We start from the raw sequence: 21,028 nt of genomic DNA, 5'->3' as shown, positions 1-21,028 counted from the left end.
TTAGATTGCTTTGTAGCAACTTTAGTCAACACAGCAATTAATTGGGCGAAATTTGGAATTAAATGGCGATAAAAGCCACACACACCTATAAACTTCTTAACCTGTTTGGCGTTACGAGGGGTAGCAAATGAAGTAATTTTGGCTATATTGGATGAAGTAGGGGTTATACACTTATGGGAAATTACAAAACCAAGATATTCAACAGACTCTTTAAAGAAAGAACATTTATTAGGAGCTAAAGTTAAGTTATATTTAGTTAAAATTTTAAGTAACGCTGATATTCTATTAGTCATTTCCTCAAAGGAATTTGCTCCGATTAGGAAATCGTCTTGATAAGCGTGGATACCTTTAATACCCTCAGTATTTAATTCCTCAATAATTAGGTCTACTAAAGCCTGGAAAGTACTCGCTGCCGTTTTGAGGCCAAAAACGAGTCGTCTATTAGCGAAGGATCCAAAAGGAGTAGTGAAAGTTAGTATGTCCTGTAGGTGTTCAGGAAGCATAACCTGCCTATAGGCTTCTCGAATATCACACTTAGTGAAAAATTTATAAGCAGAAATTTCATTAATTATAGTGCTTATTTTAGGCAAAGGGTAAGTGGAGCTTTCTACCACTGCATTAAGTAATCTTAAGTCCAAAGCTAAACGATACTTAGGTTTTCCCTGACTATTTTCCGAGTTTTTCTTTTTGACTAAGACTAGTGGAGCAGCCCAATGGCTAACATGCCTATGAATAATCCCGGCTTCCACTAATTCATCTAATTCTTGTTTAATGTCATCCCTTAAAGCGTATGGAATTTCAAATGGTAAGGTTTTTATTGCATTGTCATTTTTCAATGTTAAAGAGGGAACTACACGATCAGTACATCCTAAAGTTTTTATGGTTTTAGAAAATGCAGCAAAATTCTCCAATAAAATGTTTTGAAGAATTAATTTTTGATCAGTGTCTAAATGTGCTAAATCAAAATCAGTAGATTTTAGTTCATCTTTTCTTAAATTTAAAATATCCTGAGAAGCCGTAATTAAATTACACTGTTCTAGATTAGTACAATCATTTAAATCTACATTATTACCATCATTACTATTTTGGACAACAAAATTACAAATAATATTACCTATATTCAAGCCTTTATTTAAATGAACAGTGTTATCAGAATTATTTTGGATTATTGTATTAAACACATTATTGTCAACAACATTAATAGAAGGATGAATATTAATTTTTGAATTATAAGTAGGTGTGAAATACACTTCTTTATTTGTTTGATTAGCAAAAGAATTAATTCTTAAATGGGCAATGGCAGTCTCGCCTGGCTCAATTGTGAGTTTATTTTTTAAAACTACATCAATCTGTTCATTATTGGTATGATTAGAAGCTAACTTATCAAAATTATTTAAAGGAATACAAAAATTACTAAATTGCGCCAACTCGTCTTGGAATTTAATAAGAACATTATGTGTTCTTAGAAAATCAAAACCTAGAATTCCCTGAAAAGTATCACTCTTAATATCTGCAATAAAAAATTGATGACGAAAAAAATTATTATGGATTTTAAAGGAAATTTCAGCACACGCCGAGAATTGAAGCTGAGAATTAACTGTTCTTATTTGGACTTTTCTTGATAAGAATTTTACTTTATTATGAGCCCTAATTGCATTAAAAGTATCTAATGTCAATAATGAGACTGACGACCCACTATCGAGTAGAAAATTTACATTAACATTTTTAAAGCTAGAAGCAATTGTAGGAAGATTACTTTCATGTGAAACAATATTTATGTGTTCAGTATTTTCTTTATAGTTACAGTTAGTCAAAAACTCCCTAATAGTAACATTTGAGTTATGCATCGATTTTGACATAAACTCATTTATATCAAAAATTTTGGATGGTTTGGTGGATGAGAAGACAGGGCCATCCCCTGCTGCCTCCTGCGAGAGTTTAAAGGATTGTTACCTCTATAATTAGTATTATTAACCCTCGGTCTAAATTGTTCATTTTGACTAGGAATCGGTGGCGGTGGATACTGCGGTGCAGTGAACCTGGGAGAAACCATGGGGAACTGTGGCGGAAAAGAATGCATCGCCAATGGCCCAAATGAATTTTGTCTTAAATGTCTGAGATACGTTCGACACTCACTCATGATATGCCCAGACCTATTACAGAAAACACAGTGAAGGTTTGGAGTTGGGCGAGGTTGTTCATGTCCAACCCGATCCTGGTTCTGTACAGGGTGAATTAAAAGGGGACATAATTTAGTGCTGTGGGGTTTCGAACATATATTACAATTAGACTGCATAGTCTCAATTTTTGTTGTCAGCATTTCGAGTTGTTTTGAAATTAAGGTGAGCTGATCAGGTGCAGCAGAAGCACACTGAGTCACCGCATGAGCTGCGACTAAAGGAGTAGCCGATCCAGCTAAAGATTGTTGAATTGTCACAATATGATTGGCCCTTTTGACCATCTCGCGGTAATCTTGTATTCCCTCAATGAGAATAGTCTCCTTAAGGTGCAAAGGGATTGCAGATAAGAACTGCATGGCTTTTATCCGAGACAAAGCAGTTTGGTCATTTATAAAGTTATATGCCTTATGGGCAAGAGAATCTATCCTATATTCTAAATTTTTGATAGTTTCAGAGGGCAAAAGGCTGATTGCCTGAAATTTTGCCAAGTCAGCCGAGGAAGAATCTTCTTGTTTGAAAAAATTTTGAAGCAGCTGACATGCATCCTCGAACTTTGTGACCACCCTACATTCAGGTGAATTCTGAAAAAAAGTGAGAGCAGCCCCAGACAATTTTGATTTTAATAAGTATAATGCAGCCGGATTATCAAATTGATTTAATTTTACTAGATCTTTAATTTGGTTGAGGAACCACTCTACGTTCTGAGAATTTCCAGAAAATTCTGGACTATTGAAATTGAATTTAGGGGTTTGCCTATTGGCCTCTATGTTATTTACGTTGTCAGGCATAATTATTGGATTAGAATATGTTCTATTACGGGTTTGAATTGGGGTCATCTAATGAAAAAAATTTAACTAATAAAAGTATCAATTACACATGTATTATTACTAATTGTAACCATTTGATAACCTCATGAAAATAATATAAACATTGAAATATAATAAATTTAAGTATCAAGAAAAACACAATTAAAAAATTAGGTAACCCTTCAAATTAATCATATAACGATATACTTGCATAAACAAGAAATATCAACCATTAGAAAAAAAAATATTGTCATTAATTATTTCAAAGTGCAAATAAATACCCAAACATTTTCAAAAACCAATCAATTGTAGTATAATATATTAGAACACGAATAATTTAGCAATATAGGAGAGTAAGACATTGGCAATACATATTAAAAATCAATTCAATAACCTTTCAACAAAATAATCAATTAAATTATTAAACATGACCTGATTCAAAAGCATAAGAATCAAAATATTTAGTTCACATAAAATTTACCAAATATTAAATAATAATTATTATTTTAACCAATTGCTGTGAAAAAAAATATTTTTTTCAAATAATTTATGTAAACATCAATTTTATAGAATAAAAGGAATCTTATTTTTAAATTGTTATATGAAAAATTATTTACCAAATCTTATCCAATTACTACTTATTATTTAATCAAAAATATTTATATTAATCATCCTAATCAAAATCGTTATTTTTAATCACTATTATAAAACAATTGTAATATTCAATTACAGAAATTATGACAAATAATTATTATTATTTCAACTTAAAAAAATTATCTATTTGGTTATTGTATGAAACAAATTAGTAAATAACCAAAACAAGATATTAATTAACCAATCAAAACATAAAGTCTATTAAAAAAATTTGATTACATTGCATAATTCATTATTGTTTATTTGGCTATTATATCAAAAACTATTGAAATAAACAGTTCATTTCCTACTCCAAACTTAAAGAAATTTATTGAAATTAATTGTATTAAACTTTGAATAATAATATCTTACTTTACTCATAGTAAAAAAATTTAATTTGAAATAATACACATTCCCTGGTCAAAATAAATATAATTAAAAACTATATACACCAACCGAAAAGCGGAACGGCACCAGATGCCCTGTTACGGTTGGGTATAGAATAAAAATGAAAAAGTTGCAAAAATGGTAACAATTTAGAAAATAAAAAAAACTAAAAAATTAATGGCCGGGTGAAACATAGTTAGTGGTACATTTACGAAGTTTGGCTAACCCAGAAAAATAGTAAATTTTCTTCTTCAAAAATACGTTCCAGAAGATAACAAGTATATTCAAAAAAACATACCTTCTTCTCCATAAAAAAAAGATGTCCAGTTTAGGATGAAACAAACAGAACAATCCGTGGCTAGTGAAAAGGAATTAGTCCAGTTCTTTTTTTTTAAAAAATCATTGTGGTTTTATTGGAGGAAAACAAGTTAAACAAATCATCATGTTGAGGCACCTCAGGTAAGGAATCATCAATGGGACATCCTAATATTGTGGTAACTAGTGATAACTGGAATAAGCAGGAGATATTCCTATCATGAAGTTAGAAAATGACTGTGAACGATTTCCATCACTGTCGGTGGCTGGTCAGAGGGTCATCTTAAAAAAACTGGAGATTTATAAGCAGGAGGTATCTTTAGTAGGCATTACTCCGATTTATCAGGAACATTCTTTTAGTAGGCATTCATCAGCGACAATGACAAGGACAGCAGATTTTTAACATGGCGGTAGATGAGTTATTTTCAGAGAACAAAGCCAAACATCAAATAAAGATGGCGCAAGGAAGCCATCCTTCGAAAAAAAGCTTCTCCACCTTAGGGAGGTGGGAGCAAAAAAATATTAAAAACTCCGTTAAGCGGAGGGCAGCAAGTTATCTGCACATCAAATTATCGAAAGCTATTCGTCTTTCGCGCTCCTCCTTTTTATAAGATACGAAAACTGAAAGTTGAAGTTGTAGTGCATGTTGTGCAAGTTAAAGTTAAATTATCTAAAAATCACGAGTTGAGACGAAAAATTGATTATACGTTAAGAGTTACGGTTGAGAAACACAACAAACACGCGGAGATGAAAGATGCCGACGACCAGTGGAATTCTCAGAAAAAAAAGGGTGGAAACTTCTCGAAAGAAAGGGGCTCTTTAAGGAGCTGGTAAGGAATTTTAGGGGGAGAATGTCCAAATTGCGCTACCGCTTAAGGGGCTAACGAAAGATGATGAAACAAAAGAAAGGTATTACAAAATTATAAATTAAGTCAAAAGAATTAGTATTATTGATTAAAAAAAAGGATATTTATAAATTAGGCTGTGACCTAATGTCACAGCATGTTTAAATGCAATTAAAGTTATTAAATCAAAACAATTTAAAATATAAATATTTAACATCCACCCTCCCCCCACAGTGGGCTGCGGTAAAATTATCAAACGTTGACTGGACAGCGGCAATAAAACGGTCAATAAACGGTTTGCTCTAGGCCTGATGAATAATTATAAAAATGGAGAAAAGTTTCCCCCTCTAGCTTTAACTCGCTACTCCATTTTTTCTTACAAGGATTTTATAAATATTAATTAAGCGCGTTAATTAAAAAAAAAAAAAATGTATCAGTTCTATAACCTAATTTTGCTCTAACCTTCTGTTAGAGCTTTCATGCATTCCTATGACCTAGTCTTACGAAATGTACCAGTTTATATATCCACTTACTTATTTCCTGAAAATTTAAAAAAATATTACAATTAGTGAGGTAACAATATTAAAGTAAATAAGGCTGTTTATCGAAACCTCTGCTGTCACATAAAATAATTTAACTTAGCGAATAATATGCTATTTATAAAACTGTTGTGAGTTTGTAACAGTTATTCACGACTGTTAGGTCAATTTTTGCCTACCTTCAGCAAGTGCCATCTTTGCTGATTCAGAAAATGTAAGCCAATATGTAGAAAGGCCACAGTTTTTTTGAAATGAGAAACGTTTCAGATCCAGTTTGTCAACATTTAACAAAAACTGTGTACTCCAACGTTACATTATCTGAGCTTATAAAACTTAGCAGACATTTAGAATTATGCACAGATTTTAATGATTTTCATATGGATGGAAAGATTTCGCGAAATTAACGATTTTTAAAATAGTTTAACATTAAAATGCAGTTACAGTTGTATATTTACGTTGCACTAAAGCTGCACAATGGGTTACACGCGACAGTCTGGGAAACATCCATGAGGATGATCCGAAGACATGCCATCACAATTTTGATCCTCTGCAGAGGGGATAGTTCCTCCGCTTTGGTAGCCCCACGACCTGCACGCGAAGTCAAGCACTTCATGGTAGAACGGTTTAATGCGTACCGATGCCTCACACCCTTAGTTCCTTTGCAAGCTGATCAAAATGGTCACCCAGCTGCTTACTGACCGCAACCAATGATGCTTGACTTCGGTGTTCTACTGAGAACCGTGTCTTTAAGATCAGTCCACTGTGGGACATCATATATCAGCTATTTATCATTTTTAAAGATCAGATAATTGGATACCTGAAAGTGACATCATCGTAAGTAAATCCTGGCATTCGCAGATTAGAAGCCAATCAGGCTCGACGGGCACGCGTGACGTCGCTTATAGGTATCCAATCAAATCTGATTTAAATCACATGGTAGACATAATCATTTCACTTCTTCTCGAATTGTAAGTATCCAATCCTTTTATGATTATAGGCGATCAAGCTTTCTCATTGAAGTATTTTTTATTTTTTTTAAAAAAAAATTTCCGACTAAGATAAAGACTAGATGTAGATCAGGTGAGGAAAAAAAATCTGAAACATCCTTTGAGAAAGCAATTAATGTTTGGTTTTAAATCTTCTAAATTAAAAAAAATAATAAATTTCATTGATATTTTTTTTTTACAAACCTTCTGCTGCTTTTCTAGCACGACTTTTTATTTTTCTGTTAATCCTTTGCAATGCGTCAACACGTTTTCTCATTCTCTTATTTTTCCCCATCAAATTCAGCATGTTTGCATAAGCCACTTGTTGTTTTGCAGCTGCAAACTTGAACATCCGTTTGGCTTTGTATGGATAGAACATATCCTCTAAGGTGAAATCTCCAAGGCGCCGCTTGTTTAGGATGGGAACGTCATCAGCACGTTCTAAATTTTAAGGGGAAAAAAAACAAGGAACATAAATTACCAGAGTGTTAATTAGTCATTAATACATTACAGTAGTGAACCATTGGTGCTTATTTCGGGAAAGTAGAATTCCTGTGTCTAAAACAGTTAGAAAGTTATGGAAATACAGGTATAGTGCGGCTTTCAGGAAAACTCCTCCAGTCACCTGTCCCGCGTCATGATGGTTACTATGGTTACGAGGAAAGGTCACTTCGAATAGGAGAGTGGGGTGAATAGTTTTGTTTTAAATTTAGCGTAGGTTGTCATGAGTAAACCAATCGACACCTTCTCTCCTCCATTTCACCCCCATTAGAAATGTGCTCTTGCTTGTTAACATAGCAGCAGACAACCCCAGACTTTTAATCTGGAGGAGTTCTCCTCAAAGCCGCACTATAACAATCTGTTCTACACCAAAAAGAGAGAAAACAAAAATTTTATCGTAGACCTAACATAGAGTCATTGACCAGGTAATTCGGAAACTCAAAATTACGGGTATTTAACCTTGCTTTAAAAATTCATTTTATTCAAAGCAATTATTATGTGTAAAATTTTTTAAATAACCACATATTTTTTGAAATCATTGGTTTTAAAAAATTATTGCAAAGCATTGTATTTCTACTCAGTTATTAACGCTATTATATGAGTAATAGACAGTTCCATTTTTGATAAACTGTTAATTTTTTAGCCAAGTACAAAATTTTGTTAATGAATTAAAAATAACACTAAATTTAAAGTTTTGAACCCGGTAATCAATATTACTTGATTAAAAAACGTAATTCACTTCAAAAATATTCAGATTTGATTTAACAGTCGACACGTTTCGAGCGCTCAGAAAATAAGCGCCCATTTTCAAGAGAGAGAATGAGAAGAAACAAAAATGACTTGAAATATAAAGTGTAAAGTTGCTAAAATGCAATCAATGACTTTAATACAGTTTGGAGTGTCATTAGGCTGGTAAAAAACAATACGTACTTTCATACAATTGACATAATTTTGACTAGAAGGCGAATGTAAGGAGAAACTTTGCCATGTCTAACTTGTCTCAACTTTTTAACTACATTAGATACAACGGCTATAGGAGAAAAGAAGAATAGCGACCCAACGATAATATAAATTAAAATACAGAAACGGAAAAAACCTTATAAATATTGTAATAGTTATAACAAATGTTTCTTTCATTAGGTCAGGTTAGTACTAAGAGTATACAGATTTATTATTTTTTTAATAATTTATTTTTGATTTTCTTTTTTTCTTTTTTTTTTTTTAGTGACCATAAGTTGATCAGCTTAAAAACGCCTCAAACTATAAACTGATTAGCGTCTCAGTACTAAAAAGACTAGTAAAAAAGTTCTTCTTTTCTTTTTTTTTAATTTTAAAAACTCCTTTTTTAACCCTTCTAATTAATAATTTTTTGAAAAGAGAAAGCTTTGTTAAAGATTCTCCGACAGATTTTTTTTTTTTTTTTAAATAATTGGAAAAGTAAAGGGATGAGTATTCGAATGTTTTTTTACAAACTATACTAACAGTTTTTTAGTTTTGTCGGGAAACTGGTCAACTTGTGGCATGTAGAGCTAATTTCGTTATAGCACGGTTAATCATACAATAATTAACAAAAATTACAAAAAATAGAGTACTTAAAACTTTCAAAGAATAGCTGACCTTAAAAACTAACATTTAAATTTTGCGTTCTAGAAACCAAATTCATGACGTGTTTAAAAGCTTTGCTATACCAATTATACATAAAGATGAAAGATAACTATGGAATGGTTTCGTAAAATCCGTATTTAACAGAAGGGATTGAATACCTGAAGAGGTTAAAGAATTAACCCTTCTTGGTCGTATGTCTATTCTCAGACCTTTTTTTCTTAAACCACTCCAGTCGTATGACTGCTCTTACTAATTACAGAAAAGAACTATATAATTCTTTCAACAATACTGTTCACTTAAGTTTATAGGCTTTAAAAATATACATAATTCAAAATTTTATTTCCAATATAGTGTTAAGAGGTCAGACGAACGTGTGGGATGACTATAAGCGAAAATTCCAATTATGCATTATTCTTTTCATTAAAATTTCCCAACTAAACTGATGGTGGATACTTACCCAATTATACATGCATAATAAAATACATGTATAAATACAAGGCCATCACCAAATCAGAATTAGAGAAATAAAGCGTGCGATATTTTAGAATTTCTATTGTTTTGTTTTTTCTGATTTAATTATACCAATTCAATTCTGAGGAGGCATGGTGGCTCAGGGGATAGAGCGCTCGTCTCCCAATGAGGTGAACCAGGTTCGAATCCCAGATGTGGCTGATTGATATGAATTCAGCTCACGGCTCACATCAACCACAGTGCTGTTCTAAAATATCCTTATGGGTAGACGGATCATCGGTAAGAATCCCCTTTGCCGTCCAGATAACCGTGAGAGGTTTTTGCGGGTTTTCTCCTCCTTGCAACGCAAATGCGGGTTAGTTCCATCGAAAAGTCCTTCACGAAGGCTAGTTTGTCCCAATGCTGTATAGATTTTGCTGTCTAAAATTATTCTATTTAATCGAGTGACGTACCTTTTTCAATCGTCACATTTTCATCTTTCTGTTCTTCTGTTACAGGCATGATCTCAGAGTTGGGGTTGGACACAGATTCAGGCTCTGGGGGGTCAAGTTTTTTGGACAAATGATCCGGCACAGAAAAGTCAAAAATCGTCGGGACGGCATCCTTCTTTAACCAAGTTCCGCCAAATTTTTCAGCATCAAAACAATCTGCGGTGAAATGCTTTGAACAAATTTTTGTATTTTGACTGACTTTAAAATTTTTTCTCCTTAATTGTTTTTCCCAGAGCCTTTTTCTTTTTTCATCTCTCGGGAAACTAGAAAAAAAAAACAATGCATTAACTTTGACTAAAAAAATCTATGTTTAATTATTGTTAAATACGTTTGTTAATTTATCGATGAGAATACTCTTCTGAGGTCACAAACGGAGAGCTCTGCTGTCAGTACCAAGTATGCGCATTATACAGGGTGTTTCGTAATCTCCGCTCTTAAAGCTACTTTTCGAAATGTCCGCCACGACATGAACTAACACTGTTTTACGAACACTACACTATTTTCATAATAGCTGTGAATTTTTCAACAGTTACTCATGGCTATTAAATCAGTTCTAACTTTTCTTTAGCCAGCACACTAAATGCTCATTCGGAAAATTACGCAAAACGTTAATTTAAAGACAATCTACAATTTTGTGAAAAGCATTTGTGAATTTTTTATCAGTTAAAAAGTTTAATATTTTCAATGACTTTCATCCAGCGAAAAAATCTCGCCAAATTGGTGACATTTAAAAAAGTTTAATACCATATAAAATATTTAAGTACTCACTTTTTTTGTTCGTGTTAAAGATCAGATAATTCTTTACGGATAGATAAAGTCAATATATAGACTATAGTTTAAAAATATAGCTTTGCCTCAAGTATAAGTAAACGGTGGCTTTTTTATTTTCCTTGGCGATAGAGCTTCTAAAAACACTTAATACACATTTTTAGAATCTTTGTCAAAAGTAAAAAAATTATATACATTAGCGACCTCAAACTAATATTTAATTGAATAAAAAAACGAAAACAATGTCCAATATTGACGATTCAAAATTGGAGAATTTTAAAATTAAAAACATGAAAACCAGATAGGTTTTGAATGAAATGAATGTAGGATTCAGTGATATGCAAATCTCGTCGAGGTTTTTAATAGTCGATTGTTACAATTTCCTCTAGCAATTAAACATGTTTCATTGTTTTCAATCTTGACTTCCTCGTTAATAATTCGTCAGGTTTTGACAACATTTCAGTTTTTTTAATCCTTTAAAAAACCCACTGAAACACTTATTTACGACCTGCATTTAGTATATATTTACTGCATTTAAGAAGATTCAAATATTATACATTAAAGGCCTTAAGTGTGGAACGTCCTCTTAAGGCAATTAAATTTATATTTTTCGTATGAGGATCAGGAGACAGAATAGTCCTACTCAGTGACGCATTTCAGGTTCGAATCCCGATCATTTTTCGTAAAAACTTTCCGATTTATGGCGAAATTCGATACGAGTAAAATTAACGTTAACAGTCCGAATTTTCAACCAATCCGCACATATTAACATTTTTAGGTAAACGAAATGCACGATAAACATTTTTAAAAGAATTGCCAATAAAAAATAACATTTGCCTTTGCCAACTGATTTTTCTTTCATTGCTTCCATAAACACAAGACACCTTTTTTCGTAGTATATTAACTTTAAAGACAACTGACACAAGAACGAAACGACCCTGTAAATAACACGGGAATGCGAGAATAAAGTTCCTGCGAGTCACGTGACTATTTCTTTGAAGTACATAAGTAAGGGGTAGAATTTTTTATTTATTTTTTATATGTCGTTTCTCCCTTAGAGCAGAAAATTTTAAGTAATCTCTAAGATTCCTTTCTCCCTCTATTGTCCCTCTCATAGAGTTATCCATAGCATTTTGGCGAGATAGTATGCCGCCAAGGGAACAAATATAAACTTTGCAGATAGTTCCGCTAAAAACAGGTTAAATATTGAAACAAAATGATTAAACACCGTAAGTTAAAATTTCATAAAACAATCAAAACGAATGTTAAATGAAAACACACAAGGAATAATTTAAACTCCTTATTTAAATAGAAAAAGGGAATAAAAACAGTGCACTTACCTGTGAATTGTTACAGGACTACCCTTAAAAAACTTAGATTAGCAACCAACTGCACCATTTTTATATGGTGCAGATATAAAAATGTTGCAACCACTTTTGCACCATTTTTATATCTTAATTAAAAATACACTCAGTAATGTGGCAAACTACCACAATGTCGCAGTCAACGGCAAGTTTAGACTGAAGTCACATGACTTGATCTTGTCCACTCTCTTGGCGAAACATACCTTGCTGGCGGTCGCCAGTAAAAATTTCTCTTGTTTTTTGTTGTTTTGAGTGTTAGCCCAATTTTATTAGCGATTGTAAAAGATAAGTTTTTAAATCATAATACGTTATATTATACGCACTACTATTATTTTTACGTTTAATTGCGAAATCATAAAAAAGTCAAGATTTCGTTCAATATTAGTTAATTATTATGATCAAAAAATAATAATTGTGGAAATGAAGATTATTTTTTAGAGTCGGTAAAATATAAACATAAATTGAAATTGGTATTTTCTATTCATTATTTATGTTAAAACGCCCTACTTTCCTCATTCAAATTTAAACAACAAGAAAGAAATGAGGTATAATTAATTTCGAATTTTCAAAGATACCTTATGTCTGTTTCATATTATATTCTGGCAAGAGTTTAAAAAAATAAATACATTTTCACAGTTATTATTACTTCTTTTTAAATCTATAATTACTATTGAGAAAAAATAAATTTAAAATATTAAATATGAAAATTTGTAAAGATACAAATTACGTAGAACTAAAATAGCAACTTTCAGTTTTGCTCTTTGTCATTCTATTTAGTATTAAAAAACATTCATAAGGAAATATATCATGTACCTGTAGTGTAGTATGACTTATTTACACTTTACGGCATTATTTAAAATTTATATGAAATATTTTATTGATAATTAGAAAAATTAAATATTTCTTTATTTTCAAAAATTAAAATATAATACATATCATGATAGTCAAATTAATTATAAAATTTAACAAACACAGTCAGAAATTTAATTCTAGTTCATTAATATTTTTCCTAAATTATAAATAAATATTCTGTTTTTAAATTTTATGCGTTCACGAAATTTAATAAGAGATTATTTAAATTTTTAAACAAAATAAAACTATTAACGTATTTCGCATTTAAGGAAAACAAAAAAATTTAAAAAATTAATATTTTATTTTAAGTTTTTAACAATACTTAATGTTTGTTTAATATTCTGGAGAGTTGTATTATATATTTTCATTTTTCATTTTTTGTAATCTATAATTTTCAATAAAAAATTTAATTAGATTTTGTAACAATACCTAGTACACTAAACTAAAATAATAAATGTTAGCTTTGTTATTTTTCTTTTTAGTCAAAAAAATATGTTACAAAATCCCATACTATGCGTCTAATGTTTAGCTTGTTAATAATTTTCGACATTATTTACAATTTATGTAAAATATTTTATTGATAATTAAAAAGAGAATTTAGTACATTAAACTAAAATAATAAATTTTAGCTTTGTTATTTTTCTTTTTAGCCAAAAAAATATGTTACAAACTCCCATACTATGCACCTGGTGTTTAGCTTGTTAATAATTTTCGACATTATTTACAATTTATATGAAATATTTTATTGATAATTAAAAAGAGACGTTATTTCCTTTATTATTTTCAAAATTAAAATACAATATATATAGTAATAATAAAATTGCTGCAGCTTCGACAAATAGTTAAAACTTATTAAACTATTTAATTTTTTAATCCAGAAAAAAATATATATATATACATTATAAATAAGTACAAATTAAAGTTTTTAGTTAAATTTACTCCAAAATTATTTTAAAAAATATTTCTTTTGTATATATATTTTATAAATAAACTATAAAGCGATTGGTTTATATAATTATGGTTATAAATAATATAATATAGTAAAAATAAAGAGTGACACAAAATATTGGCGTCAAAATAATGTGCCAAATCCAGCTCACGTGCTTCACCAAAAAAAGCAAACAAAAAGTTCTAAATTTTCATATCAATATGAATGAAAACGCGTACAAACGTTAAATACATTATAACTTATAAATTTAAGCAAAACTATGAAAAAATAGAAATTTTCAAGTTAATAATTTAATAACTTTATTCCATAACGGCGGGTGATATCATTAATTAATCGCCTAGAATGTATAGGAATAAAAATCATACTTGTGAAAAGTATAAGGTCCTCCTTTTAAGAATTTTTCTTTACATCCAAAGGCACAGCAATATACAACCATTTTTTATTGAGCTTTTTTGTTGTTCCAAGCCACAGATCTGCAATTCAACTCAGTTGAAAAAGACTGTTATGAGGTCTTGCTGGGGGAAAAATCGTCCTAGACTCACGTGACGTTTTTCGCTTCAGCGAGGGTTGGGAGATATCTAGCTTTACGCACGTCACGTGACAACAGTGCAATATTTGGCGTTGAAATGCGAGTTGTGGCGTACAAAAATTTCTCGCCAGTATTTTTTTCTGTTATTGCCGGTAGCAAATAAGGGCTGCGGAATCGACGAGTCGAAGAAAATTTCTCAGGAGTGGGACAAACTAGGATATAAACTGCTGCTTAAAAAAAGGTAAAGAAAGAAAATAAAAGATTTTAATCTTTGAACAATTATTTAGACCAGTGGTTACCATCCGGCCAGCGAAACTTTTTTTTGTGGCCCGCGAACTAAAATATATTAGTTGTCATTTTTATGCGGACAATTTTCGTGAAAATATGGGTTTAAAATACTTTTCTTTCGTTAAAAAAAAAAAAAAAAAAAAACCTAATTTCTTCGTTTCTCGGAAATTTAACATACCAACTGCGCAAAAAGATTTATTTCTCAAGTTTTGCATCCAAGAAAATATTCATTATTATTTGTAATTCAATAGTTTTGTACAACTTGTTAAAAATCTGATAGTAATATTTAATGTTCCTTCAAGCATTAAAGAGTCCTATATAAAATGTTGATAAAGTTGCGGCCCGTCATTTGACTGTTGTTTTTAATTGCGGCCCCGGCCTCATTTAAGTTGGAAACCCCTTATCTAGATAATTATTTATGATTATATAAAGAAAAATGCTACTCAAATGAATGCTGTGAAAATTATTGAAATTATTAAGGGTCACAAACTTAATTGCATTTGAACGTACACAGCTTTAATCAAACTATTGTATAGGAACACATATTTCACAATAGAAAAATCGATATTAAAAATAGATGAAATTACTAATAAGTTATCTTTTTTCAATTTATAAATAACAAAAGTAAAATTTAACTAAGTTAGGTTACTTGATTAAAAAAGTATGCGAAAGAATTTAAAATATAATTTTAATTTATTTAATAACTAGTGTTGAACAGCTGAGCCAAATCTGAGTTCACGACTATCAATATGCAAATCCGCAGCCATGTAATGTTATACCCAACACAGAGGACAAGGAAGCTCCTGTATCAAGTATTTAATATTTAATAACCGTCGTTGAACAGCTGACCCAATTTTTGGGTTTATGACTACTAATGTTCAACTTCGCAGCCTTGTAATTTTGAACCCAATCCAGAAGACAAGGGAACTGGATCAAGTATTGGGAGAAATTTACCTTCGTGGAGGACTTTTTGATGGAACTAATCCGCATTTGCGTTACATGGAGAGGAAGACCACGAGAACCTCCCACGATAGCCTGACAGCTCCGTCTACCACTGAGGATATTTCCCGTCAGCACTGTGGTCGGTGCAAGCCGGATGCGGAATTCGTATTGACAAGTCATCACCGAGATCGAACCCCGGTTCACCTCAACGGAAGGCGAACGCTCTATCCCCTGGGCCATCGAGACTCTGGATCAAGTATTTGGAAAAACTAGCTCTTTTGAAGAATTGTAACAAGCATTTGAGTTACGTAAAGAAGAAAATCTCCCACAGTTGGCCCGAAAGCAAGGAAATTCTAATCCATAATCCTTCAATCACTGAAGATATTTTATGCCAGCACTGTGGTCGGCGCGAGCAAGTAGCAGAATTCATATCAATCAGTCACCGCTGGGATACGAACCTGGGTCACCTTGTGGCGAATGCTCTATATCCTGAGTCTTTGCTCCGCAATTAATGCATCATTGTAAATTTCGTGCTCATAAATATTCACTAAACATTTTTTTAATGATCATAAGTCAGTCCAACCATGATCATTTAATGATCATGGTTGGACTGACCATAGCCCTAAAAATGAGATCGTTCCCTATGGCCCAGCAACTATGATGGCTCTGCTTGAAGTTGGAGCCATCGGTGGCTCCGGGGGCAGAGCACTCACCTTTAAATGAGGCGACCCAGATTCGAGTCCCCGTGATAGCTGGTCGATATGAATCCCGAATTAGACTTGCACCAACCACAATGCTGACATAGAATATCCTCAGTGGTTAAAAGTCCCCTTGTCGTCGAGATAACCCGTTTTCGTGGTTTCTTCACCATGTAACTACAAATGCGGGTTAGTTCCATCAAAAAATTATCCACAATGGCTAGTTTGTCGCAATTCCTGAACGAGGAGTTCTGGATTGGGTTCAAAATTATAAGGCTACGGAGTTGAATATTGATCAGTCGTAAACTAAAAAATCGATCGACTATTTTTAATATTTTGTACAAATACATATTTTTAAAATTTATACTTTAACTGTTACGTTATAACACAAAATTTGTACTTTAACTGTTAAGTTATAACACAAAATTTATACTTTAACTGTTATGTTATAACACGAAATTTATACTTTAACTGTTATGTTATAACACAAAATTTATACTTTAACTGTTATGTTATAACACAAAATTTATACTTCAACTGTTATGTTATAACACAAAATTTGTACCTTAACTGTTATGTTATTACACAAAATTTATACTTTAACTGTTATGTTATAACACGAAATTTATACTTTAACTGTTATGTTATAACACAAAATTTGCACCTTAACTGTTATGTTATAACACAAAATTTATACTTTAACTGTTATGTTATAACACAAAATTTGTACCTTAACTGTTATGTTATAACACAAAATTTATACTTTAACTGTTATGTTATAACACAAAATTTGTACCTTAACTGTTATGTTATTACACAAAATTTATACTTTAACTGTTATGTTGTAACACGAAATTTATACTTTAACTGTTATGTTATAGCACAAAATTTGCACTTTAACTGTTATGTTATAGCACAAAAAAGTAATCTTAAATAACGAGCCTTATTAAATCGTATATAATAAAACAGAAACGCATAATTTGAAATTAGCAATTTTTTAATAACAATATTTTGGATAAATTATTTGGATATTCGTAAAAATTATTAATAAATAAAATATTCGTTATGCCGTTCTAAAATTTTGCAGAACATGTAGAAAATGGGATAAGAAATAATTTAAGCTAAAAAAAAAATTCGATATTTTGGTCCACTATTGTCAAAATTCGGATACTTTGTCTTTTTAAATAATATAATCAAATTATTTTTATTAGTTTAAATAAAATGAAACAATCAAATGCACAAAAAAGCAATTAAACAAGGTTTACTTAACGATCAGCAGCTAACGATCTTTACTTAACGATCAGCAGCTGAAATAAAAATTAAAATTATTTAAAAAAAAAAAAGAATTAACTATACAACAACTAATTACTTTCCGCACAAAGGTAGAGTGAATAGTAGGAATGCTAAGATCACAGCTGACGTCCTTTGTGACATCATAGCTTAGTTATGACGTCACAAAGTTAATGTGACGTCACATGTGTTAGTTTTGTAAACAGAGGTAGGAAAAGTACCTCTTGAGGGACATGTTTGACGTCAGAGGGGGTAAAAGAGGAAGATTCTTTCTCCAACAAATCTCTCTCCCAAACTCCCCCTCTTCACAAGAAAATAAAAAAAAATCAGGATTCCACTTTATTTCAATCCCAATTATAACACAATTTTGTTTTCCAGAAATTCAATTCATAATGGAATCTAAAAATCATGATAAACTAAATGCATTTTTGTTTAAATTTTAAACTAATTTTAATTTCAAACTGAATTTGTGCATAAACAGATCTTATGATTTTCGAATTTTAATTTTAACAAATTTTAAATTCGTTTTATTTTTAAACTGAATTCGTGCATAAACAGATCTTATGATTTTCGAATCATACGTATTTGTTCACTTAGGTGATTCAATGAGCTTAAAATAAATTTCAAATGAGATTTAAAGTAGATTAACAGCTTGAAATTAAAATTAAGAGAAATAAAATTCGAAAGGGAGTTGATTTTTTAGAAAAAGAGAGCCCATTGGAATAAACCATTACGAAGTAAAATAATAAGTTATAAAATAAACATTATATGATCTAAATACACTGTTGTAAGAAATTAAGATAATTTGCAGACTTGGTCGATTATCTCTAGAACTACTGGATCGATTTTAATGAAATTTGATATGTATATACGTGAATTCGCGATAACTCGAATCTGATAGGACTGACGAAAAACTTCGACATATCGGAAGTTCGACTTACCGTTAGTTTCGGTTTTGGACTTTCAAAATATTGTCGGATTATTTAAGTAATGCTTATTAATTACAAATCTCTCTGCGCTTCTTTCAGAAACCCACACTTCCGGAAACAGTTTCGTATTGTCGTTTTTTTACATCATTATTCCAAGCACTGGAAAGTAGTCTCATGGCTTCAAGTACTTCAACTTTGAAAGAAATATTGCTTTCAATATCGCTTATCATTTTTCTGACAAGCCTTTTACGATAAGACTGTTTGAAGCACTTTATGATACCCTGGTCCATCAGTTGCAACTTTGCTGCTGTGTTTGGCGGGAGAAACTGCAAGTTTACTGCTTTCAAATTAGGTAGATCACTATGCGCTGTGCATTTATCCATAAAGAGTATCACTTTTCTTTTTTTAGCGAAGAATTTCCGATCCAATTTTCTTACATAGTCTTCAAATAAAATTGATGTCATCCAGAACTTTTTGTTAGACTTGTAATCCAAAGGATATGTTTTTCATTCTTGAAACATCGGGGATTTCGGTATTTTCCGATAACAAGTAAGGGCAATTTCTTTGTCCCAGACGCATTTCCTTCAACTAGGACAGTCAAACGTTCCTTGCCCATTTTACCCCCTGAGCAGTTTTCATCCTTAAACATCATAGTCTTATTTGGAAGACATTTAAAAAATAAACCCATTTCATCAATATTGAAAACATCATTTTAACTGTATCCTTGAAGTAAATTTGGTAACGTTTCATTTAATCACTTTTCACATACTTCAAGAGGGACAGCTTTAGCTTATCCATGAAGAGTGCGAAAGACATTGTGCGTGTTTGTTGCAAAGGAAGGGGCAAGATATCAGCTCCTGGGTTTTTTTCTTGCTTTAAAAGATCAAAAAAAAAAAAAAAAAATATCGAGTTAAAGGGAGTAAAATTCGAGTAATCGAGAATAATTAACATGAAATTGAAGATAAAAGGGTCGGGACCTCATAAAAAAATCGAGTTATAGTAATATTCGAGTTATCGTACTTCGAGTTATAGCGAATTGACTGTACATTGATACAATACAAACCAGTGAGTGATCACTCTGATGTTCAAAGCAGTATGGTGAACAGCCATTTTCTTAGATCCATTTGGAATAATTTTCGGCGTCATGCCTTGTTGCAACATCCAAGATAAAAGGAATTGCCCATCAAACCCCTTCATGTTATGAGCAATAGCCGTATACCCTGAATGATTTCGACTAAAAAGAAAACTACCAAAAACGATCCAATGAATTATATCCATCAAAAACAAACTCTTTGCCATCAAAATACTAGTCAACAGCGAAGTTGACAACATGTTCATTTGAGATGTGATCTGTTTTCAGATCGAAAAAGATAAGCTTTTGATTAGGTTGGATCGGTGAAAGTTTATCCAGAAAGCATCGATGTGATGACATAACAGCGAACTTTTTACAGGAAGGACATTTTGAAAAACCACAGAGATGTTGACCCTTACTGCAGTCTCGTTCTATTCCATTTACAGCATTGGTAGAGTTGGTCACAGATTGAAAAAAAACTTGACCTCCTATAGGAGTCCGATGTCTTTCAAAACATTCCGCTGATTGACAAAGCCTGTCACATCCGTTACAGCGAACCTTCTCCCCAACAGAACAACAATTAGAGTAGCATATGGCGTATCTGAATCTGAAACTACTTCTATGGTCAATATTATTCGTGAAGGGTTCATCACAATAATTGTCAGAACAACTAAAACCATTCGTTGATGTTATTACGTCGTAATGATTGTCATGATGCCAAATATGAATTCGAGGATGTTCCTTACTTCCCGACTTATGCATGGTCTGAAAAAATAATTATAATTGTCTTATACATTTTCCTATCGTTATACCTTGAAATTCTATGAATTATCATCGTTTAATGGGTTTATTCACATAGTCTAATCCTCAAATAAACAATGATGAAAAGAAATGTAAATATTTTATAAAAATATAAAAGTTTCTTTTGAAAAAAAGTATAAAAATATTTGCACATTAAATCCGAAACCTACTTTTGAAGCAAACGAAAATGTAAATTTGATAATTCTTTAGTACACGTTAAACGAATAATAGAATTCATACTGATTAAATTTTAAGAAAAACTGTAATAAAGGTATACATAAAATTAAATAATGTAAAAAAGCTCTATCTAAACAAAAATGTAAAATCTACAATATATATATATATATATATATATATATATATATATATATATATATATATATATATATATATATATATATATATATATATATATATATATATATATATATATATATATATATATATATATATATATATATATTCAAAATTAATTGCTAAAAATGTTTAAATCTAAGCATTTTTACTTTTACGGAGAAAAAAAAAGCTGTAATAATTTTTTTTTTTTTTTTTTTTAATCTTATTCATGTTGGTGGATGACACGTGGATCAATCTTCCTTAAAAAAAATATTCATAGTAATAAATTTAAGTTAAGAAATATTTTAAAAATCTTACTTCAGTTTTATTGAATTAGAATTTAAAGAATATTTAATTTTTATTAAACTTAAAATGTATCGAAATATAAATTCTAAACTTCCTTTTTCATGTTCCAGTTAATTTAACATAAGCATGAATTTAAAATTTAATT

At 31.0% G+C, this 21,028-nt stretch overlaps 1 protein-coding gene across 3 annotated transcripts in view; it reads right to left on the bottom strand.

Moving 5' to 3' along the window:
- LOC122268410 (uncharacterized) overlaps positions 1–21,028 on the bottom strand; it is a 30,338-nt gene that overhangs the window by 8,667 nt on the left and 643 nt on the right. The window contains exons 1-3 of one of the 3 annotated variants that reach the window (XM_087164342.1): positions 14,058–14,535; positions 9,721–10,022; positions 6,896–7,132 (exon numbers count right to left, since the gene is read on the bottom strand). In XM_087164342.1, coding sequence (XP_087020468.1) covers positions 6,896–7,132; positions 9,721–10,022; positions 14,058–14,128 — 610 coding nt within the window. In that variant the 5' untranslated portion in view covers positions 14,129–14,535. Of the gene's footprint in view, positions 1–6,895; positions 7,133–9,720; positions 10,023–11,867; positions 12,280–14,057; positions 14,536–21,028 lie in introns of those variants that run through there. The other 2 variants (XM_087164344.1, XM_087164343.1) reach the window with 2 other exon arrangements.

The sequence above is a fragment of the Parasteatoda tepidariorum genome, chromosome 5, assembly GCF_982258835.1.
Source record: "Parasteatoda tepidariorum strain Cologne lab strain chromosome 5, Ptep-v5.0, whole genome shotgun sequence".
NCBI classification, from domain to species: Eukaryota; Metazoa; Arthropoda; class Arachnida; order Araneae; family Theridiidae; genus Parasteatoda; species Parasteatoda tepidariorum.
The sequence above is the reverse complement of the archived record's forward strand: the minus strand, read 5'-3'. Positions and strand labels throughout refer to the sequence as shown.